The 25048-nt window shown below is 43.0% G+C and overlaps 1 protein-coding gene and 1 non-coding gene across 2 annotated transcripts; both read right to left on the bottom strand.

Moving 5' to 3' along the window:
- Positions 1-3260: 3260 nt before the first annotated feature.
- LOC123795564 (U6 spliceosomal RNA) lies at positions 3261-3366 on the bottom strand. Its single transcript, XR_006780540.2, has one exon. It is a non-coding gene; the product is annotated as a U6 spliceosomal RNA (small nuclear RNA).
- Positions 3367-6881: 3515 nt separating this feature from the next.
- LIPN (lipase family member N) lies at positions 6882-24322 on the bottom strand. The gene is made up of 9 exons (XM_045802312.2): positions 24197-24322; positions 23496-23613; positions 21261-21459; positions 19532-19641; positions 16858-16994; positions 14715-14855; positions 13371-13442; positions 12770-12841; positions 6882-9618 (listed from the first exon to the last, which is right to left on the bottom strand). Exons 1-9 carry the CDS (start codon positions 24320-24322, stop codon positions 9385-9387), a joined length of 1209 nt encoding a protein of 402 aa, XP_045658268.2. The 3' UTR covers positions 6882-9384.
- Positions 24323-25048: the final 726 nt, after the last annotated feature.

Raw genomic sequence — 25048 nt, 5'->3', positions numbered from 1 at the left:
CCTACCTCAGGGCGGGGTTCATTTGCCGAAGGAGGGCTGATGCAGGAATGCAGGAATGCTGTCGCCCAGCTCAGGACTAAGTGGGAGAGGAAGCAGGACACTGACCGCACAGCTTCCCCTGTAATCAGCCATCACTCCAGCAACAGCTTCACTGCCTCAGGCCCAAATTCTTCCGCAGTTGCTTTAATTGATGGCTACCCCTCTCCCAGCCGCCCCAGTGGAGCTCCTCAGTTTCCCCGAGTGTGGACTAGAGTCCCCTGGGACTCTGGGAGATTTTAGCTGCTGCACAGGCTACTAAATCATACAGAGGTGCTAAATAACAGAATCACAGGATGGGGGAGTCAGTCCCTTTTGTCACTGTGACAAATAACCACGAACGTGGTGTTTAAAGGCACATACGTTTATTCTCTTATGGTTCTGAAAGCCAAGGCCAAGGCCAGGAAGCTGAGAGCACGGTGCTGACCGGGCTGCACCCGTTCTGAAGACTTCAGGGGAGAACTGCTTCCTTACGTTCTCCAGCTTCGAGGGGCTGCCCGCACTTCTTGCCTCCGAGTACCTCACACCACTGCCGGTTGTTCCAAGGTCATATTTGCTTTCTCTGACTTTGACCTTTTGCCTCCTTGTCAGAAGAACCCTCATGCTTCCATTGGGCCCACCCAGATAACCCAGAATAAAATTCTCACCTCCGGTTTCCCAATGTAATGACAGGTGCAAAATCTCTTTTGCCGTAGAAGGTAACACATTTGCAGGCTTCTGGGATTAGGACATGGACATCTTTGGGGAGACATTATACTTCCTACCATGTCTCCCTACCAAATGCCTTTCAACCTTCTGGGGCTCCTGGTTGACTTAGCGGGTAGAGCATGCAACTCTTGGTCTCAGGGTTGTAAGTTCAAACCCCACATTGGGTGTTCAGATTACTTAAAAATAAAATCTTAATTTTTTTTTCTTTCAACCTTCTGAATGTCACAAGGAGAGAGAGTTTAACTTTGGTTTATGTCTTTGTTTCTAGCAATTGCTCATCTCCCTGGCAAACAAAGAGAGCATCTAACAAAAGAAAGGAGTTCTAAAACTCTCGTGCCCTGACTAGTCCTGATATCTATTTTATCATCAATTATGTTTTTTATTGTTATTATGTTTATGGCAACTTTCAAGTTTTGGCAAATAATACCTTTCCTTCCATTAATAGTAGCTGCAGGAAGTTTCTTTTTTTAAAGATTTTATTTATTTATTTGGGTGGGGGAAGTGCGCACACACGGGTGGGGGAGGGGCAGAGGGAGAGGCAGACTCCCCGCTGGGCAGGGAGCCCCACGCTGGACAGGATTCCAGGACCCTGAGACCATGACCTGAGTTGAAGGTAGGTGCTTAACCCACTGAGCCACCGAGGCTCCCCAGCAAGGAAGTTTCTTTTAAAAAGGTATTTAAGTTAAAGAGATAAATTGATTTTGAGAACTTTGAATAAGCAGGATTATGGGTGGCATGCAGATACAGCAAGCATTGTGAATGAGAAATGTGAGTGACCCAAGCTTGAGAAATATTGCCTTAGGAGAACAGCACCCCACTTAAAATTAGGGAAGAGTCAGGACATTCAGGGACGACTCTGCTCCTTGCTTAGCTCTGAGTGAGGCCTTCCTTGAGGAATGTCATACAATTTCCCTTCTGCTTCCGGGCACCTGGCTGGCTTAGTCCTTGGAGCATGCAACTCTTGATCTCGGGGTTGTGAGTGCGAGCCCCACTTTAGGTGTGGAGATTACTTAAAAATAAAAATCTTAAAAAAAAATCAAGAAAAAAAACCCCCAATTTCCCTTCTGCCTCTTTGACAGTATGTTCTCTACATAGATAGAAGATGGGTCAACAAGATTGGGAGAGAGAACTTCCTCTTCATTCAGGAAGAATGCAAATCAGCAATGGAAAATTGGTGGGGTGTCATTTAGCGGCATGGGCTATGGGCGAATCTTGCAAGTCTTGCTGAGAGGTAAACGTAAGTTCCTGTGCTCATGTGGCCGAACGACCAATCAGGACAATCTAGGCAGGAAGAGCTGGGTCCATAGGGAAAGGAACCAGGAGGTTCCTTGAACTTTAGAGGTCAAATAGTCCAAACCTTTCAGCTTGGAGGCTGAGGGGAGAGGGTAAGGATGGAACAGATGGCGATGGGAGGGTCAAGGAACTTTGCATGGTGAAGGTAGTTTTCCCTCGGGGGCTTTACCAGGGATTTCCCTAAGAAGGTTTTGGGGTGGGAGCTTCATCATTATCAACGTTAGATTTTCCCGGGCCGTGACCCCAGTACCACGAGGGTTCCCTGAGTACCAACCACTGGCCAGATTGTCTCAGTGATGGGCTGATACAGAGCTAGACTTTAATTTTCTCTCTGTTTAAATCACAACATGTCTTGGATTATTGGTCTTCTCTTAATAAAGGATTATAAAATGTTTTTTGTTTACCTTTTATATAGTCTGCCTCAGAAGCAAATATTCTGGGTCTTATTAAATATTTCCTATACTTCACATTGTCTTTACCAGATCTTTGATTGCTTAAAATAACTGAGTTTTTTCAATATGAAAAGAGCTAAGGGTTTTTGGGTTTTTTTTTGCAACTATGTAATTTCTTCCTATATTTGCCTTTTGACAGCTTAAACTATTAGAAATACCAGGGTGTGGTACACCCGTTTAAGCCCCGTTTAAATAACCTACTTAATAATAAATCATTTTTATATTTGTATTTTTCTAATTTTCAATCACACACATGTACTTTTTAGTAATAAAAATCGTATTATTTTATTATCACATAGAAACCTATGTGGTTTCCATATATCCCTGTGGGAAATCTTGCAGAGCAGGTAGTTAGCAGTTTGTCCTTTGTTCCGTCCCAGGGCTGATTTTTGGCCTCTGTCTTCTGTGTTTGGAGCTGTGCCATCCCACAGGGCTGATGAGATGCTTTGATAGAATCCAGGACCTGGTGTTTTCACCTATAGCAGTTTCCAGGGATCTTTCTTTGGGGAGGGATGATGGTGGCAGGCGACAGAGGTCATTTTTAAGTGTTTACCATTAAAAAGAAAAAAAATGGAACGCTTGGGGGGCTGGGGGGCTCAGTTATTAAGCGTCTGACTTCGGCTCAGGTCATGATCCCAGGGTCCTGAGATCGAGCCCCGCATCTGGCTCCCTGTTCGGCAGGAAGCCTGCTTCTCCGTCTCCCATTCCTCCTGCTTGTGTTCCCTCTCTCTCTGTCTCTCTCTGTCAAATAAATAAATAAGATCTTAAAAAAAATATATGGAACGCTTCACGAATTTTTGAGGCATTCTCATGTGGGGCCACGCTAATCTTTTCTGTGTGGTTCCAACTTTAGACTCTGTACCATCTAAGTAAACACTTAAAAGTGCTTATTTTGGTGAAGCTTATGAAGGGCATGTAGTATTCCGAAAATGTTAACTTTCTCAGCTCAGTGGACTGGTTTGGTTAGGAAAGCAATTTGCCCACAGAACAAAATGACAAAAACATAACAAAACAACGAAAACTAACAAATAAACAGAAACAGAAACAGACCCATAAGTACATGGAACAAGCTGAGAGGTTGTCAGAGCGGAGGGGTGGGGAGATGGGCAAAATGCATTAAGGCGGTGGGAGACACAGGCTTCCAGTGATGGACGGAACAGGTTCTGGGAAGACAAGACACAACGCAGGGAACATGGCGATTACAATACCCCCGGTGGTAACAGAGGCAGCTGCACTTGTGAGCGCAGCCCAATGAACAGAGCTGCCGAGGCACTAGGTTCATACTGACGCTGACGTAGGGCTATGCATCGACTGCTTCCATCAAAACTTTTTTAAATGGCAAACAAAGGTAGGAGTTATTGGGAAAAAAAATACTGGTGCCTTTATACTTCACAGAAATTTTTAATAATGGCGCAATATTATTGTCATTCTTCTTTCCATTTGGATTGGCTCTGTGCGAGCTGTGACGATACTGATGGAGATTTTGATGAGATAAGAGCCCCTGTCACACCCAGATCCTGGCTGGGGGAGGTTTTCATAACCATCAAGGTGTGAGTGCCAGGAATCTGTTTTCACTGCACCCCAAAGCACTTCTTCAATCCCATCAGAGCTCTAAAATGGAACGAGAACCACCTGGATGTTTTGCAATCTCTCGGTTTCAGATGAAGATAAGAGTGAAGTCAATGGAAACGTGAGAAACTGACATTTCCCCTAAGGGTTAATATGTACAGCAGGTGTCAGCCCCGAGTTCCGTGTCAGGTGGGACTAGCAATGAATTCAAATTAACAAACCTGAATTGAGTGTTTTCTACTTTCAAGTCACCTTGCTAAGCACTGGAAAGTTAAAAGATAAAGCCAAAACTTGGAAACGACCCGGAAGTCCTTCAGTGGGTAAATAGTTAAATACCCTGGATATTTCTCAGCAATAAAAAGGAGCAAATGCGACACACTCTAACAGTTCACAGTTTGGATGGCTCTCAAGTGCGCGAAAGAAGTGACTATCAAAAGGTCGCATACCGCAAGATTCCCTTTACACAAAGTTACAGAGATGAAGGACAGATTAGCGGTTGTCAGGGTTGGATTCAAGGAGGGCTGGGGAGTGTGGGAGTGGTTGTTAACCGTGCAGGGAAAGCTCGAGGGGAATTTTTGCGGTGATGGGCAGTTCTGGATCTTAATTGTGGCGATGGTTACACAATCTACACACACACACAGAGTACATAGTGAGATCTGAATAAGCTCTGTGGATTATACCAAGGTCAGCTTCATGGTTTTGAGAGCACACTATAGTCATGCAAGATATTACCTTTGGGGGAAACTGAGCCAAGAGTATGTAGGACCTTCCTGTACTACTTTTGCAATTTCACAGCAATCTATATTTTTTTCCAAAATAAAGATTTTAAAAAGTTAAAAGGTAAGAAACACAGAAATCCTGTTCTCAAGCTACTTAAAACAATTAGGGAGATAGACTAAAGAGATAATTCAGGAGCATAATAAAAAGTGATTTAGAAGAAGAAGTATGAATCTGGGGGCGTGAAGTTCAAGGAAATCTTCTCAGAAGTGGTGGTGTTTGAGCCAGACCTTAGAAGGTGTGGATGAGCTTTGCACAGGAGGACAATGGGGAAGTGATCAGAGCTGACCAAGGCCCTAGGTGATCAGACAACTTCCTTGCTCTTGGATTCATGAGTCTCGAAAAGCCATCATTTTAGTCCAGTTCCACCTCTCTGAAACTAATTATTCTTCCTGAAAGAAATTCACCAGACACTTAACATTTGACATGCATTTGTATTAGAAATTAATATTATTATTTACCTTGTTCTATGCAAAATATTAATGGGATATTCAGGCTTGAGAAAGTATAGTTCCCTAGTGAGTCTGTTATGGGGTTATGACTTTCTTGTAAGGGTAAGTAAAAAAAGGAGAACTGTTGTCAAATTTTCGGTAACTTTATATTACTAAGTCTATAACCAAGTTCCGTGTCAGTGGGTTGCTAGATTCTATGCTTACTTGGAAACGATCTTGGTATTTCAGACAAACTGATGAAAAATGTGTTAGCAATCTTCTACTCATCTAACTTTTTCATCCACCTTTATTGAGAAATAACTGCCATATAACATTGTGTAAGTTTAAGACATACGGTGCGATGATTTGATACATTTATATATTGTGAAATGTTTACCACAAATAAGGTTAGTTAACACATCCTTCATCTCACATCATTACTCTTTTGTTGTTATGGTGAGAACAGTAAACAATACAGTATTGTTAACTATAGTCACCACGCTGAAATAGAGTCCCAGAACTTACTCTTCTTAGCTGAAAGTTTGTGCCCTTTGACCACATCTCTCCATTTCCCCTCACCACCTCCCCTCCCCGGCAACCACCATTCTACTCTGTTTCTACAAATTCGATGTTTTTAGACTCCACAAATAACTGAGATCCTGCAGTATTTGTCTTCCTCTGTCTGACGTATCTCACTTAGCATAATGCCCTCCAGGTCCATCCATGTTGTCACAAATGGCAGGATTTCCTACTTTCTTTATGGCTGAATATTATTTTATTCTGTGTGTGTGTGTGTGTGTGTGTGTGTGTGTGTGTGTGTGTATGCCACATTTTGTTCATCCATTCATCTGTCAATGGACACTTGGTTGTTTCTATGTCTTGGCTGTTGTGAATAATGCAGCAATGAACGTGGTTGTGCAGATATCTTTTTGAGTGATTTCTGTTCCTTTGGGTATATACCCAGAAGGAGGGTTGCTGGGTCAGAGGGTAGTTCTATCTTCTCATCTCAATTTGATGGTTAGAATTTATAAAAAACACAACAACCCCCTTTCCCCAAAAAACCCCAAAACATTTTCTCATCTCTTGCCTTAATTTTCCAAGTAATTTTGGTCTAGGGTCATATAAACATGACTTTCTCCATGGTGTCCCAATGACATTTATATACCATTTGAACACATTTATACAGATACGTGCTGTCAGACATCCTGGATTAAAATCATGACTCCTCAACTTGTGCAGTCTTAGGAAAATTTGACTTTTCTATCTCATTTTTCTCTGTGCCTCATGTGACCATATTTCTATCCCATAGGCTTATAAATTTTAAGTGAGATATTTCCTATAAAACTCTTAGCAAAAAATAAACTATTGCTCAGATTTATCATAGTCAATACATTTGTTACCATATGCAGAGCAAAAAATTAAAAAGTAGTGGTATTGGTAAAAAGTGTTCTTTTCTTCTGTACTCCACAGCTTGTCGATTTCAAGCAGAAAAGCTGAAGGTATTTAAAACATACTTTTTATTGAAATATACATAACAGAAAAAGTGCACACACTGCAAAGGTATAGCTTGATAATTTTTCAAAAGATTTTATTTATTTATTTGTCAGAAAGACAGAGCACGCACAAGCAGAGGGAGTGGCATCAGAGGGAGAAGCAGACTCCCTGCTGAGCAAGGAGTCGGATGCGGGATGTGGGACTAGATCCCAGGACCCTGGGATCATGACCTGAGCCCAAGGCAGATGCTTCACTGACTGAGCCACGCAGACGCCCCATCTGTGTGATATTCCTTACAGCAATGTGAGTAATTACAAAGGATCCTAATCCATCTGAATCTGTTGATAATGAATTTCCATGGAGTCTGTAATAATGTTTCCTATGAACATACAGAGAAAGGTCTCCGAGATATACTAAGCGATACAAGCAAGATGTGAAGAAGTAGGTAGAGCATGGTACATTTAGGTCAACAAACCCAACGAGTATCTATGGATCTATTTCTGTGCGTGCGTGTTATAATCCATAGAAGGCTACTCAAAAACACTGGTAAGAGTGAATTGTCTTTGACGGGGAGCCTGGGGGCAGGCTTGGCAGCGAACGGTATCTGAAGCCAGCAGAGCTACAAACATGGAGCTGTGATTTAGCAAGTCCTCTTGTGCTCTTGGGATCTAGCCGGTGAAGAACAGAGTCCTGTTAGCAGCTAGTTCCAGAATGAACTGGTGTATGGAGCAGACCAGGACCCAACCCACAGGGCTGAGCCAGGCCCTGGCGACCCCAGCCCAAGGCAGAGCCACTCCAGTCAAACTGCAAGGCTGTGAGCATGAAAAAGAAATGCTCGTTCTCGTGAGCCACTGAGCTACTCGCGACCGCTTGTTACACAGCGTTCCTATAGCAACAGCTGAATAGGATACATCCTGTAGGAGCTCGCTCAACTGACCGCCACTTAGCTGGATTCCTGTAGTAGCCAATGGCTCCTTTTCTCTCCGTGGATAGCGAACTGATGTCCAAAGCTTCTGAAAGATTCCACCATGGCCACAGCTTTTCACTCCTTTGACTTGAACTGTAAGCTTCCTAAGAGTTAGATAACTGTTCTCAGACTGACTTAAGCCTGTTCTATTTGTTAGAATAGTTACATTACTTAATGCCTTTTGATGAATTTGGTGAAATGTGACTTTAATAGACTGTATTGTTTGTATGAAAACCACATTTTTCAGTGGGTGTGATATGCAACTGATAAATTATTGAACACTACATCTTAAACTAATGATATACTATATGTTGGCTAACTGAATTTAAATTAAAAAAAAAGGAAAAAAGAAAAAAAAGAAAAGTACATTTTACTCTTTGGAAGAACTCCATAAAAGTCACTAAAAACTGATCAACTTAGATGGTCTGATCTTGAAAAATAAAAATCATACAAATATGGAAGGATTTGCACTTAAGATGGCTTCCCAAGTGTTTTAAAATTGTTACTCCTTTGAAAGGCATTAAAACTAAGGTTAAAAAAAGATGATGTATGAATTATTTATTGAAGAATGGTTATGTGGTATCTGACATCCAACAGACCCAGGTCCTACATGCAAATATTAGGGAGCTAATTTACATTTCCCTGTTTTGAATTAACTGTGGGAGGTATGCATGTGTATCATTTATTTATGATTCCTTGAGGATCCTAAGCAGTTTTCCGTTAATGACATCTTCATAGACGGTAAAGAACTTTCGCAAGTTTCCATTGCTCAGGAATCCAGAAACGGACACAAAGCTTCACGCTACTCTTGGAACTCCGTACTGAGTCCTAGAATCAACACCTGGCTCATTTAGAGAATGAAATAGAGCGAGACTTGGAATAGTCCTTGTGCCTCCCTTGCTGCTTCTAAAATAGGCTTTCTGGAAGCTGCTTTAAATGTCACTTGGGTGCAAGCAATGGTATAAATCCCACTTTGACCATGAAGACACTCCTGGTGATCCGTTTAACTTATCTTTAAATCAGAGAGAATTATTTCTCATGTGTTGTAACTTCAGAATAATCAGTAATTCAGCATATCCTACCTAGTCTTTGCCAATTGTGTCTCTCTCTCTCTTTTTTTTCTAGCTTATGACAGTAAAACAGGCTCCCAGAATACTTCAGTTGTGTTCTTTTTTCCCGTGTGCTGTTGTCTTTCATGCTGGATGAGGGCCGCAGCTTATTTTCATGGCCTGTGTACAGACGGCCGTGATGACTCTGGCCCTGACTGCGATTTTGAGTAGGCCCTGGGATCACGGCCACCCAGAAGATATTCCCAAAGGGCTGCCTTTACAGAGCCTTTCCTTCTGGGAAATTGACTTGCATTAAGAAAGGGAAAGGCCTCTTTGCACTACTCTCCCAAGTGCGTATTTCGCAGAGATGAAAGTGGGGTCTAGCTCTGGCTGAGGGGGAGAGGTGGGAGATTTCAGGCGCGTGCATTCCTTAGCTGGAGAGCAGCGCAGCTGAGATGATTCCTAGCCAGACGTTGGCTAAGGGAGCCCCTCAGCAACAGCACACAGCATGAAGGACTCTGGAGAAGACCTCCCTGCCGATCAGCCTCTTTCTCCATGCTTCCCGTGGGCCCGCGGGCAACTTGTGACCAAGAAGGAGGGCGCTGCAGTCAGGAGCACGACTTCATCAAGGCTATGATTTTACTATACAGCCGCTGAGGGGCGTCCAGGCCCCAGATGAAATCAAAGTGGTTCCAGTCAGGCAAGAGGTCGAAGTACCGGAGATTCCCGATTTGGGGGATTACCCTGGCCACGTCCTTGAGCGTCACAAGGACGTCATTGCCACCAGCCCACATGGCAGTCGGCACCTTCATGGCGGTCAAGTCATAGAGAGGGGGACGGCTCTAGGAAGAGAGAGAAAGAGTGTTCAGGAAAGAAAGCTCCTCACAGCATCAACTGGGTTCAGATACACAGAGAGGCGATTAAAAGAGTATTTACTGCGAATACTGTCAGGCACCGAGGGAAGTAGAAAGATCACCTGCAATGGTCCGTGCCTTCAAGGCAAGATTGGTCAACAGACATTTGCCTACCAAAGACGGTGTGTCAAATGCCACGAAACGCTCCCCCAAAACAATGGCAGTGAAGGCAAAGAAGGAACGACTTCTGACCGGGGGCTTCCTAGAAAGAGGAGTCATTTGAAACGACTCTTGAGGGACGGTTGGATTTTGCCAGATAGGGGTGAGGGGGGAGAGCTTCCTAGCAGGTAGCAAGAGCATTACAGCATGGTCAGGATGGCAAATGAACCCAGGGAAGAAACTGTGTGAGACAACGCGGTAGGATATAAGTTTGGAGACAGGCAGTCAAGGTCTAGGCTAAGGTATTTTGATATCTTTTAGAAGTTTGGGGGGATGAAGCAGGGTCATTTCTCAGAGCTCTGTCTTAGCATGACTGTAGGGCCATCAGTCTAGGATGCCTTGAGGAAGGAATAGGCTGGAGGTAGATCCTGGAACAGTCTAGACACGCAGTAGGGGATGGTCCAGAGAAGGGATAATTGAAGCCATAGGGATGACTACATTCTCCAAGGGAGAAAGGGAGAGAAGTGTGAAGAATCTTGGAAGAAGTTTGACAATTTGTGAGGGGGGGGAAATAGAAAGTAGCCAGTGTTGATGGAAGACGAAGGAAGCAATCAAAAAGGGAAGGGAAAACTCAAGATCACTGCATCATGGAAGTCCAGGTTGGGGGAGTGAATGGCACGGGGGCTGTGGGAGCTCACAGAACATACATTTGAAGGTGAGAACAGGCCACTGGATTTGGCAGTCAAAAGCCACAGGCAACTTTAAATAAAGTAGCTGTAATAGAAAGAGGAAGACCTAAACTATATTTTCCAGGGTTCAGGAGTGAGTAGAGGAGGGAAAGAAGTGGAGAAACTCAGCCCTTTTAAATATTAAAAAATGTTGATTAAAATCAGAGGGACAGAACGATGAGTGAATAGAATCCATAGGTTGATGGAAGGTTTTTTGTTTGTTTTTCATAAGGAACAGCAGTTCATTTAAGAGGGTAAAAGGAGCCAGGAGGAAGAGGAGAAGGGAAGAGATGGGGCCAAGGGCGCAGGCCCACAAACTTGGGAAATAAGTGGGCCTTCATCTTCTGAGAGAGGAAGGAAGAAGAGAATCACGGGGATAGAGTCATTTGAAGATGGGTAAGAGGGACGTTAAGAAATTTCATTCATGCAACAAGTACGTGTTAAAGGCCCAGGAAGTGCCAGGTCCTCTGCCAGGTAAGAAAACACCAGTGAACAAAACAGAAGGACATCTCTACCCTCATGGAGTTTATACGGGTTAGTCCCCTTATTCTCGATAAAATGCAATGGGCATAAAGATTGTGCTGGGAACTTAGGAAGATGGCAAAGTAATGAGGCTAGAATATAATAAAAATTCACTTCAAATGACCTAAAATCATACTCAAATCCAACAGGATCAGCCTGGACTCAGATTGGAGCAGCTAACTATTGAGAAGGTCTAAGGACACTGACACACTTCCATACTTAAGTCAGCACCGCTGTATCTTTCACTCTTACAATTTTATTTGTCAATTTTGCCTCAATAAAGCTGAAAAGGAAAGAGCTTAGCTAACAATGGTCTTAAGTGTATGGTTGACATTTTTGTTTCATTCTCTTGTAAACAGAAACAATATATAAATATAATATACTCATTAAAATAATAGAAGAAAAGAGAAGTATGTCAAATCCAAATTGAGAGCCTCCTTCATTCCTTCAAGTTCCCCCAGTTCAGTCTGCCTCTCTTCCCCTCTCTGAAGGTAATTCCTTTCACATTTGTTGTTGCTCTTTATTTGCTTATTCGTTTGTTTTTCTGGCCCTATTCTAAGCATTTGCAAATATATGCATCTGTGAATATCTATGGTTTGAGGGACAGGGAAAAATTTGGGGGGGCAGTGGAAACTTCTATGTCTTGATTGTGGCATAGTTACACGAATGAGTGGATTAACCAAAACTCATTGAATTGGAAAAATTGTGAATTTTATTGTTTGCAAATTACACTTTAATCAAGCTTAAAAAATAATAAAGATATACATAGCTCTCTTAGTTGTCTTAATGGCTAGTAAAATCGTTTTTCTAACAATTCCATCCGTTAGAGAGAAAATGACTGGTCTGATTGGCTGTTTTGATGCTCAGAAACTACTTAACTGATATTTGCACTAATGAATGGCCTTGAATATATCTGTCTTGGAAAACACTGGAAAAAATTAATTTCATGTGTTTGGTTCATATCGAGAAGCCCAGCTCCTGAATTTGAGAAAAGAAATGGTGGTAGCAGGATTTATTACAGGTACAGGAGGGCTAAGTGAGTCTACAAATTTTAGCGTGAAAACTCTGAGGGCAAAAGATGCTAAGGGCTCAACTCTTCAGGGGTGGATAATACTCTTTTAACTTTCATGTGGGATCCTGTGTATTTTTTTGTTGATATCAAGAACTGGGTATTCATTTTCTCTGTACATTTTTATAGATTTTTGCAAAACAACTTTCCTTATTATACACTGAACAAAACTATGTTAAAAACCACCTCAGTAGCACTGGGTAGGTCTTGCGTAACTGTAAATGAAAAAGCAAGATTAAAAATCATGGGATAGGCTGGTGATGGGTATTAAAGAGGGCACATATTGCATGGTGCACTGGGTGTTATACGCAAGTAATAAATCATGGAACTTTAAAAAATAATTTAAAAAATTTTAAAAAATCATGTGAAATCAGTGATACTGAGAAGATCAGAATAAATGCAGTAGAACAGTGATACCTCTAGTGTGCTCTGGGTGGAGGGATTATAAATTATTAGAATTCCTTAGCATATCCTTCTTTTATTTCTATTCTATTTATTTTTAGATTTTCTGCAATGAATCCATAGGTAAATTAGTCACTTTTTAAAAAGCTCTATCAGTGAGAATGCCACCAATTGTCAGGTGGGATTCTTTTCACTGTCCAAAAATTTCTTACTATGGCATCCCCAAGCCCCCCTTCTGGGGCCGTTCCAAGCAGCTCACCTGATTGTAGTGATTCATGTTCTCAGCTTTGCTTCCCCAGTCATAAGCTCTGAATTCATCAGATCCATAAAGCTGAAATACATGTTTTTTGGAAAAATGATCACAGTAAGCATCACAATTGTTGACAGCAAATCTTAGAAAACCACTGTGTGCTGGGAAGAAAAGAAGGCTCCTGGATCTCCAGAAGGATAGAAATACATTTTTACCACTAGAAGCACAAGGCCAACAGAGAGGGAAGCAATGATCTCCCTTGGTTTGAAGGGACAGCTAGTGGGAAATCACGACTCCTCAGGGAAGGTCAACCCTGAGGTAGTTCTCTCTCCAGGGAAGGTTCAATCACCTGAGGCTTTCCCGGTTACGTCTTGCTTCAGCTCGGGGTCTGTTTTACAAGCTCCGATCTAAGAGAGGGTTCATTTGCGTCACCTACGTGGTCTGTACCATACCTTGTCCTGTCCCTCAAAATCTGGGGAAATCAAACCAAAGGCGCTGGCAGAGAAAATACTGAAGCCAGCCTCGAAGCTTCTCAGGGTAGACCCGCTAACTCCCTCCTTTCCGATGTATGGAATGCGACTGGAACGGTCTTGCAGGACAAAGACACTACCTGTTTTATGTGCAGGATGTTCTGCATCGACGACCCGGTGGGAGCATGGGACATATACACGTCCATTCGACTCTGAAGGGAAGTGAAACACAGTACAGCAAACATCACCCAGTGAAAGAAACTGTACCTCCCAGAAGCAGGCAACAAGTGTGCTACCAAGTAGCGAACCGATGCTGGGGTTTGGGAAATGACGAGGCCGAATCATGCAGGTAAATAAGAGCTCACGTCAGGCGCTTGAGGGTGAGTAAAGCATGGGTTGGGATCATTTGCAAGGGTGGGCGGGTGCAGTGCGCAAGCACGTGGGTGTTCGCTGTCCCAGATCCATCGGTCAAAACACCTGGGCTTCGGAACTTCACTGTGTTAATTATGAGCTTTGTGAGTTTGGGTTTCTGTATTTTCACCTATTAAATGACCACACTAAAAATCATACTGTGCCAGGCTTTGGTGAGGATAAAATAAAATATTGCCAAAGAAAAGCTAAACAGAATCCCTTCCAATGCGCTGCGCTTTGGTCTTTGTAAACAATATAGAGATGAACATTAGAGAGATAGCAGTGCTCGGAATGCCGTGTCTAGAGCACTGTAGAACGAAACTAATCAAGGGAGCTATTAAAAATATTTACTTTTTAAAGAAGAACAAGGGTTCCTCTTGTATTTTGGTCTGGCACAGCTTCGCCTCTTGAATGGGGGCAGGATGGGCTGGAGGAGAGCAGCCGTGCGGGGACCAGCCTTCCCGTATCGGCCTCACTGGCCGCCACGTGGAATGTGACCTAGCCAGCGACTCCACCGCATTAGCCCACAGATGGACACTCCTCCCCCTCCTCCTCCTCGAACTCGCCCTACGGGAAACAGACTTGATGAGACAGGATTGCTCTTCTTCGGTGGGAAAGAGGGTCTATCTCCGTTCCATTCTGTCTTGTGCCTTCCCAGTGAAGTGGGGAGTTTTATCTGAGGCCAAAGTCACCCAACAAACAAAGGCACACAGGAAATAAATTCAATGCTTGTCTGGACTTCTCTTCTGGGATTAAAAAAAAAAATCCTCGGTATTGGTTGTAAAATCAAATTGAATATAGTAATGGTGGCTGATAGTGAACGTGTGGAACTCTACCCACGATGGACATCTGTTTTCCTAAATATGACCGGGGATGGAAGGATGAACCTACCTATTCTTTCCCCCAGTTCTCACATCCATGGTCCATGGGACACCCGATCTGTGCATAGCAAATCTCAGCCTTTCTTTAGAACAACGCGTCGGTTTACGCAGCGTAATAGATACGTGGAAGTGAGTCAAAGAAAAACCAGAATCTCTTAAAACATCAAGTAGTCCCATAATCATTATACATACCATATTCATATTTTTCTTGTTGGATCCAGCCCATAAGGACATAAGTTCACTACATATCACCCATAATATTTTATTGTTGCAGATTTTGAGGGCCGACACCGTTCCCGTCTTTAAAAATACACCTTTGGTACCAAAAACACCCTGTAAAGATAAACAATAATTATTCTTTCAAGAACTGTTTTCAGGCTTTGTGACATTCCCTTCATCCCAGGAATAAAGATTCTTGGAGATCTATTTCCATTTGTATTTGCTGTTTCTGCCAAGGAGACTAAGTCATTCGGGAAAAGGAACTATTTATGAATCCATCTCTATCCAGGAAGATCAACAAACATAATTTTTTTAAAGATTTTATTTATTTATTTGACAGAGATAGAGAGGGAACACAGGCAGGGGGAGCGCGAGAGGAAGAAGCAGGCTCATAGCGCAGGAGCCTGATGTGGGGCTTGATCCCATAACGTCGGGATCACGCCCTGAACCGAAGGCAGACGCTTAACGACTGTGCCACCCAGGTGCCCCCAAAAAACATAATTTAAAAAGATATTGCAGGAAGGCTCATCAACCCCAAATTCGCTTCTCCATGGTGAAGCTTCCCTATTCTGTTCAGTTGGTGACGGCCTATGTTTCTCATTTCTTGTTAACTGGCAAGAAAGGCAGAACAGTTTCTCTTTAAGGCCAAACATTGCCTTGACTAGGAAGGAAAAGCGGGGTCACCTGCTACCCATGTGCATACCATCTTTTTAACAGCGTCCCAGTGGGGCCAGCACTTGGGCTAGAAAGGAGACCATGGCGTACTGAGGGTAGGGGACCACTGCACAGAAAATATCTGATATCATGGGAAGTAGCACAGTTAAAACTTCTAGGGCATGGGAGAGTAAGCCTGGGTGGGGCTTTCTGACGGGGGATTGGAGCTTCTGGGGACCACAGACATAAAGTGGTGGGAGGGGTCAGGGGATGGGACTGAAAGTGGCAGGAAATCTGACAGTAGGTAATAGGAAACTGAGATAAGCCTCAGACCCCACCTACGCCCACAAAGCCATACATATGTAGAAATGATGTATTTAGAGATAGATGTGTCTGCCTCCGAATGTAATGTAACTAATTCGTCTGCTCAACTCTGCCGAAATGTAGAAAACTTCCCAGACTAACTGATGTCAACACACTTTGCAACAGAACTATCAACCACACAAAAGGGAACTTGTCTCACCTGAGCTTACAGTAAACAGTACAATAAAACAATACAGTAAAAATGAATGAAACCAATCGTTGGGCTCTATGGAAATTCATGCTTGTGTTAGCTTGCAAATATTTTTTTTATCGTTCCCACCCCTTCACCCTAAGCCAGGGCCTCATTTTATGTATGAATGACTGTGAAACCCTTATTGGTCTCCTTGACTTCATTTTGCCCAAAATCCATTTTAGTGGACATCCCAAATCAAAGGGACAATTTTGCCCAAACACTATGTTTATTGTGGCAATGACCTTTTTAGAGAAACAAAAAGCAAACAGAAAAAAAACACAAAAACAAAAAAAACTTTCGATGGATAAAGTCCCAGATCCTCAATTGGCAACTAAACTACTTTTTCAACCCCTGGAAAATAACCAATAAATGTCTGACTGAATAATTGAGCTGAAAGACATTTAGGTTTTGGAATCGTAGCTTTGGTAAATTAAAGCATGCTCCCCTACGGGAAGGGGTGTGTTATTCAGGCTTATCTAACATCAAAGTCAGAAATGCCCAGGGATCATATGGAACTTGAAAAATGTCTTCCTTTTGGGCACTGTGAATTCACTGACCTGCCCAGTGGAACAAGAACGGAACGAGAAAATTGTGAGTGGATTTTAAACTGACATCGCAGTCACCTCGGCTAGAAATTCTGATACACACTCAGGTCTGTTAATGATTGAGTATAGTAAATTGTATATGGGAATTGTAGACATGCATGTGGGTACAGACACACACATGAATACACACATGGACACACACACACACACACAACACGTGGTCACAGAATCTGGTTTCTACAGATTTCATGTAAATTTCCTACTTTCCTACTTTCGCTTCATAATAGATTTTGAAATAATTAAGGAGCTATGATCCAAAATGGGATCTTCAGAGACAGTTTGGCGAAAATTAGGAGCCTACCTTGATTATGGAATTTGGAAGTAGAAAAAAACTGGTAAAAATGCCCGTGGGATATTTGAATGAGACCACAGGACCCAAGGCAAAATTCATTTTGATTCTTTGTGCCAGTTCAGGCATGGTGGAAAAGGCTACAAACCCTAAGAGAACAGGAGACAAGACAATCTTGTAAAAATCAGAAATACTGAGGTAATGTCTCTACTAACAGAAGTGGGACTCTGCTTTGACATTTTATCCTTCTATTGCAATGATCCTGCAGGTGAATTGGGAAACTCTTCTGAGTTGTTCTGCAAAGATAATCTGCCTTCAGTCCTTTCTGCTCTCAAGTGTTCATTTTCCTCGTATTCCGGACAATTTGACTTGGTTGGGGGGAGCGAGGGAGAAGCTGCCCAAGCCACCACCGCCGAGGGGCCCTGGGGACAGCTTCCCCACCCCCACATGGGCTAAGCGCTGGCAATGCTGTCACTTTACCGCCAACCCTGAGATGCCAGGATGAGTCACAGAGCTTCCAGAAGTAAACACTTGGTTCATGGGAGGTGAACCAATCAGTTCTTTATGCAGTGTTATCCAGTTATTCCTCAGTTGTTTTTTTTTTTTTCTCACAGTGCAAAGAGATTTCATCCCTCCCAGTGCTTCCCTCGCTGGATGCTGACCAACCCTCCAGAATGTTCCCTGATTTCCCTCAGGCCTCTGTGGTCCTGGCAAGGACGAGCTGTCTCCATTTACTCTGACTTTTCAGCAAGTGCATAGCACCCATTTCTAGCCCTGAGAGGATGAGGGTGGAGAGCCGCACGGGAAAGTCTGTGGAGTGTCTGTGTATTTTGGTTCCCTGAGATGACTTCCTGGGATCCGGCCACTTCCCCTCCCCCCCGCCCCCCAAAATTCTTGTTGAATCATTGAAACCATCTTGGCCAGAAAAAAGAACTGACTTTGTATGAATTGGCTGAGCAATGGATACAAAGAGTGAAACTGGTATACTGGTATAATACCTCCCCCTGGAAGATCTCTGGGCATGTGTGGAGGGGAGTTGTTCTGTGCTCACACTGACTAGTAGGGTGAGTAGGAGCCTAGGTTGCTAAATGTCCTGCAAAGAGTGAGTCCTTCCCACATACCAAAAATTGTTCTGCCCAAAATGCAGAGGATGTTCACTAAAAATTCATGCCCTAAATGCAAGGCAGAGCAATGCTGATCCGATATTTTCTGTTTTCTTTGCTGATCAGATGTAAGAGCATATCTATGTCCTGCCTACTTTTCCAGACCCCACTGAAGTCATTCCTTCTCCATCCGGTTCCTCCACATGCCCAACACCCCAGCTGGGGAGTCAGACTGACCTGATTTGATTCTGTGTTCTGCGCGAAGAGAATCTGTACTAAGAGACCCTGAACAATCCACTTCATTTCTTTGAATTTCTATTTCCTCTTCTATGGGACGGAAACCATCATAGAATTGCTGTGAAGCTCAGACAGATTGTGGGGAAGGTCCTGAACACAGAACCCTAAGCATAATAAAGGCTCAGTAAGCTTTAGCTAGGATAGTATGATTATTTGCCCATTAGTGGCAGATTTTTTTTTGTCTCCTACTAGATCTTTGATATTCTTTTATGTCCTGTGATGTTCACTGCCTGTTCCAAACATAACTGTCTCTCAGGATGAAGCAATGACAAATATATAGCTGCTGTTGATGATAATGGTGATAAGGAGACGACTGTAAGAATATTTATTGTTTCTTGCACAGTTTCACCCCAGCTAAAATATGCATTTTCACATAATCTCTTAAAATCGGAAACTTTAGCAGAAGATCACTAACAAATTCACATTGTTCATAGTATGGATTCCTCTAAATTTTTATTTGGAGCTGGATTTTTTATTTCTAAAAGATCTAGTAAATCATGAAGAAGTACATTTTCAAAGAGTAGGATCTTGGACTTTAAAAAATTTGCTACATAGTGCTTGCATTTGATTGCTATTCCATAAATATTAAATCACACTGTAAATAGATAAGCCCAGTTGATGTAGGCTTTTGTGTTTCAACTAAAAAAAATGTGACCATGGGGCGCCTGGTTGGCTCAGATGGTTAAGCATCTGCCTTCAGCTCAGGTCATGATCCCAGGGTCCTGGGATCGAGCCCCGCATCGGGCTCCCTGCTCAGTGGGCAGTCTGCTCCTCCCTTTTCCTCTGTCCCTACCCCTTCTCATGTGCTTTCTCTCTCAAGTAAATAAATAAAATCTTTTTAAAAAAGTGATCGTGTATTTTCAATTCATTCAAATATAAGTATAACCTCACCCTTCCACTGTTTTTTAAAATCCCAAATGGGGTGTGAGGAAGGTATGATTGACGCATACTTAATCATTCTTCAGGGATATTTCATGTCATTAGGCTTTACTATTTTAGCACAGTGGGGACCTAGAAACTTACTCTTTGGAAATACTTTGGATTTGGGGCACATGGAAATTATTTCACCATGACAAAAGTGTTGTTGTAACCAGAAATGGAGGAAAGAGTGCCCGACACACAGTCTCTAAAATTCAAGTTCACAGCCACTTCGGGCCCTAGGACAACATGTGCAGCCCAGGATGGAAACTTAAGGGCACGGTAAATGGCAGTGACTCAGCCCCAGTCGAAAGATGTGCTCTCGTGAGGCTCTGACTCTTGTAAAACACTGACATTTGTAAACGTACCTATCGTAGTGCCAAGTGAGTGCCCGATGAAGTACAGCTTCTCCTGACCGGTTTTGTTCACGATGAAGTCTATTATTCCTGGGAGATCGTATTTGGCCATTTCATCAAAACTGCAGAATAAAACGGGGCTTGTAAATACTCGCTACTAAGTTTAAACTCAGAGCACCTGCTCACTTACTTTTTACACACCGAATTCTGTGGCGTTCACTCCTTTGGTGTGCATTTCATTATTTATCCAGTTACGTGTAGGCTAGTGTAGCTTTTGTTTGCTGCATTTGTATGTGTCACTGTCTAATCACAGGCTGATTTCAAGACTTGAGTGTACTGTCTGGGGGCCAGTCCTACCGTCCCTCCTCTTCTTCCCCTTCCCTTTCCCTTGCTTTGCCTGCCTCTTCCTCAAACACCCACAGGGCACTTCCAGACCTTCGGGCCATTTCACACTCAGCTTTGGAAACAGAACTGGTTGCCAATCATGATTCTAGCTGAGAAACTCTTGATCAATTACTTAAACACTCTCAGCTTCAGTTTACTTGTCTGTGAAATGAACGTAATGCCTGCTCTGGAGCAGGGCGGCTAAAGGTATTGGATGACAGTCAGGTCATGACTCAGGTGCCAGCCGGCACTCAGTCAAATGCACCTGTTATTTATGTTTCTTTCCATATTAGAGATATGTTCGATATCTACCAAGATGCCATAGCACCAGTTCAACTGGCATGAACACAGGAGAACAAAAAGACTTACGTAATATTTAGTGGAGCCAGGTGTCCCATGAGCTCGAAGCTTGCTTATGAAAAGGACACGTGCAGAAATCTGTAGGCTGACACTCCTGAGTAGAGGAGAATTCTTGCGATGTCTTATAGTAAACAAGCTTCAAGCTCCCAGCCAAGGGCCAGAGACACGAAGTATTTCCTGATGTTTGCTCTGGCCCCAAAAGCTCTGACCCTAACAATTATTCCATCCTTGCTTCATTCTCAACCTGTCAGTGGGGGCTGAATGTTTCCTTACTATAGTAGGAATGCACACTCTGTTCTAGCAGCAGGCTTGCAAACTACTAGGGAGTTTAGCCTTGCAAAGGGAAGTCTCTTGCAGGCATCAGCCTGTCTGTCCTCTGGTGATAGCAGAAAATACTCTCAGTAAAAGAAGCCAGCTGCATATGAGAACATTGTTCTCCATTGCTCATTAGCAAGGTTTTAAAGACTTCATCTTAGCGTTCTCCTGAAAAATGGTATCCGATGAAGTCTCAACCGGTTTCTCTAAATGAATGTAGTACTGTTACACATCATCTCTGCAAAACTGACTGTCCGAGAGAAAAGGCCTGCATTAGCAGCCCTAGAATGAATAGAAGCTTCTCGAGGGCAGGTCATTTGCTCACTCTTGAGTGCTCAGGACCTGGAACTATACATACAGTAGACACTCAGCAAACATTGGTTGAATGAGTGCATGCACCGGTCATAGGAATTCCCTGAGCTGTCCCTTGGGATATACTTATAATATATAGTATTGGATAGAATTGGATGTTAAAATCATCTTGTTAAAATGATATAACGTGCTTATGGGAGAACCAGTGGAAATCTACCTTCTTGCTATTTCTCTGCTTTGAGATATTCGTAGAAACTACAAGAACTATGTGACTTCCGATGTTACAGATCATTATTAACATCATTCACACTATTATATTCAAAGAACTTGTCTCAAACTTTCTTCGTGATTTTTCTTAGATACCGTTTACCTAAAGGCCCAGAATTTTTCTTCAGTCACTGAGAGTGTTCTGTGTCTTCTTGACCAAGTGTTGCCCCGACTGTTTCCCATCCAGACATCATAACCTGCATCTGCTAGAAGGAATCCAAGGCTGCCATTGGCATAATTCTCCAGCCAAGAGGCATTGTCTGCAAATAAGGCATGCTGCAGATATACGACTGGCCGGGGTCCTGGAAGGAGGGAGGAAGAGAGAGGAGAGAGAGAAAAAGTTATGACAAATCGAGCATCTCAGGAACATGATAGAAACTGCTCCCCACACCCCCCACACACACCAGACGAAGCAAAAACTAAAACCAGCATTCACCTTTCCCGTTGTCATTCGTGCAGAGTGTGATAATCACGTAAGTTTCTCGAGCACGCGCATTATACCTGCTGCTATGTTGACGGGTGAACATGCATGAGCTTGTTACAGTCTCGTAATACCTCTATAAAGTAGCTATTGTTTTAAGGATCCTTATTTTACAGATGCAGAAACTGATCTTTAAAGTAGTAAGGTAACCTTCCCAAGGGGCCACCCAGGTAACAAGGTGTGGGGCCAGCAAGCAAGCCCAGTTCTGTTTCATACCAAAGTGGGTGTTTATAAACTGTGCTCGCTGCTCTGTGAATTCCCATTTGCGTATCTCTGGGGTCCTAGTTGCAGAGACAGGAAAATGATCGTGTTTGATGGAATCCTATGCCTCTTCCACGGAGGAAGAGAATGCGAGCGGAAATGAGCAAAGACTGGCTCCTTGCCAAGCTTCTAGCCAAATCCCCAGCCTCTGCCCACCGGAGAGCATTTGAAAATCCCAGATATAATAGAATCAGCTCAACATCCCTCTGGTAACTGTCAAAATTCCCAAGGGAGAAGGGATTCAGGGAGATGAGGAGAACCAGAGCAGAAGTTTCCAAAAGGCACCACGCTTCAGTGGGTAAGAGCACGGGCTCTGGAGTCAGGCTGGGTTTGAATCCTGATTCCATCACTTGCTATGTGTGTGACTTCAAGCCTGTTAGAGAGTCCGCTCAGGTTCACGATCTGTAAAATGATAACTAGTCATAGTACCGACCTCCTAGGGATGCTGAGAGATTTGTCAGATATAAATTCATGTTAAGCTTTTAGAATAATGCACTTAATCAATGGTTCTTAATTCCAAACCTTCCCCAAATTCTCCCTCCTTAAGTAAAACTTTTCCTGGGAAAATGCTCTCCCTTTAGGGTTCCTAGCCCTCTCCCCTCAAGGCTGGTGTTGCCAGATTTAGCAAAAAATGAAAGCGATGATTAACAGAAGACTCAGGATGCCCTGTTAATTTGAATTTCAGATGCAGGATGAACAATTTTTGTAGAAGTACATTCAAAAGTGGAACCTGTCCGAGAAACTGATTTTTTAGTGATTTGAAATCAACTTCAACTGGGGGTCTCCCATTTGTCTCTTACCCTCACCTATGTCCCACTCGCGGTTTTCATCCTGAATCTCTAGAATGATGCCTTTCTTTCTTAGATGAGAGAAAGCCAAACAGGGTGATTTTAGCCGCCTCTGAATATGAATGGCAGGAGGGACGGTGCAGTAACGAGGTAAAGGATTTGTCCCCCAGCCTTCCCAGACACCTGCTTACTTTTCTCTCTTCCTCATCTCGAGCTTTTCCGCCACGTGTCCCTATTTAAAGAGTAATTTCTCTGCTTTTGCATGGCTGCCTCTTTGTGCTAGAATTCAGGCCTTATGAACACCATGCTCTTTCCTCCCACAAAACTTCTGTCCCTCTGATCAAAACATAGGCAGAATGTTCCAGTTTTCCTTCCGGGAAAAAGTTTCAGGAATGCCAGGGTCATTTAACTTACTTGATTTTTTAATCCTGCAGAGGGAGGCCTATTGATTCTAACAGGGGCAGGAGAGACTTCATGCAACCCAGCCGATCTCTTTGCAAGTGAGGAAACCCACTTTCCTGGGATGCGGCAATTTTCCACATGAGAAATCAGTCACCAACAAAAGAAATGTTGGCCCCGCCTTTGCATTTACATGCCGACCAAGCAAGCCTGCTCGCTGTCAACAAGATCTGTCTTGCCCTTTGTATTTTTAGGTTCGTGACTGTCTTCAGAGAATTGGGAAAGCATGAGACTCCCTGCTAACTATTTCAAGACCAGTCCAAGAGTGGAACTGATTCTGTTAACGGAGAGCCAGCACTAACTTGTGGTCGTCTACTGTCCCCCTTTGCAGGAGAGAGACATCTTGTACCTGTGCTCCCAGCACCTCTTCGTCCATGGGGAATTCTGTTCACGCTGAGGATGTAGCCATCCTGGGTGGTGACGTCATACTCTTCACTGGGGTAGCCATTATAGGTGATGATCTCACTCTGCCCAGTGAAAGCACAGATGTTAGCTCCACATTGTCTCCAGACGTTATGGGAAGGAACTAGAACAAAGCATCTGGTGTGTACTTATTGGGGTGAATTATCTGAAATTTATAGCCCCAGGTAACTGTAAAATCAATTTACTATGTGAAGTCTTGACAAAAAAAAATTAGCAGAATATTAAAAAATGTCTGCTATTGGCAAATTTGGGGGTGGGAGTGGGGGAGAGATAATATTTAGTATCGTCCCATTCTTCTGACAAAACTATGTTCTCCAGCTGATTTTGAGACCCCTTTTAGTTTGGTAGAAGGCCATCATATACATCATCTAAATGGCTTAAAATAAAAATTTTTACTATTTTTAAAATATAAATTCAAAAGAGGAGGATGCCTATAAATTCTTTTTTGCTTTACATTACTAGAAAGTATTATTTATTCAGCCAAAAGGGAAGTTCTCCCTAGCTTGATTCTTGGAGAAATGTTAAATATCACCTACGTCTTATCTGTTCCCTTATCTGAGATTTTCTGCTATCACAAGACCGTTCATCTGCCTTATATGATGTCCTTTGGGACTTGGCATGACTTACAATATTCATCCACACTTCAGGATTCGCTTCATTTTCCAAATTAAAGAATCTACCAGCATTTAAAGTTCCACAGATCAAACAACAGGTTGTTGTTAAAAACAGCCACATCGTGGGAATGCCTGACATAAGACATTTAATAATCACAGATTAATTTTACACATCAACGTTGCTTAAGAAATGAAAATAGTGCCCTACTGAAAACCGGACAGACATCCTAGGAACACTGAGAAAGTGTGGAAGGGAGCAAACACAGTGAGCTAACTCTGAGCAGGGGGAATCCATTCCTCCCATAGAAACTGCTTTGACCCAATCCTCTCCTTGCAAGACATTTAATCTAGTACAGAGGCTTATTGTTTTGGTTGTCCTTTAATCAAAGGTTTTCAATTATGTTAAGTCTTTGCTCACCTGCAAATGGCCAGGATACCGGAGGACTCAGAGGACAGGTGTCCAAGCCACAGCAAAGGGACAAGTGGTGTTATCCTCTACTCTAACCGGTTTCCCACAAAACAAACAAGAACAATGAGCAGAGAAGCGGATGATCGGTTTCCCGTGACAGGATTATTTCTCTTGCGGACACCAAGAGGGGAAGGTTGCACATTTAAATGTGCGATCTCTTCCTCGGCGTGGCTTAAAAGCACCTCTTCCAAGGCAGACCAACCTCACGGCGGTACAGATGCCCATCTTGTGCCCCCCTTCATGACCTGACTTTGAGGTCCAGCCTCACCAAAGACAAGATCTCTGACCTTGGGCAAAGTTACTTAGCAGCTTTGTTTCTGGGTTTCCTTGTGGGTGAAATTAGAATAATAATGTAACCTACAAACTGTGGGGTTACAGGAAGGATTAAATGACCTA

This window comes from Ursus americanus, chromosome 6 (assembly GCF_024610735.1).
Source record: "Ursus americanus isolate L20-20 chromosome 6, mUrsAme1.1.p, whole genome shotgun sequence".
Taxonomy (NCBI): domain Eukaryota; kingdom Metazoa; phylum Chordata; class Mammalia; order Carnivora; family Ursidae; genus Ursus; species Ursus americanus.
This window is presented reverse-complemented; position numbering and strand designations above follow the sequence as displayed.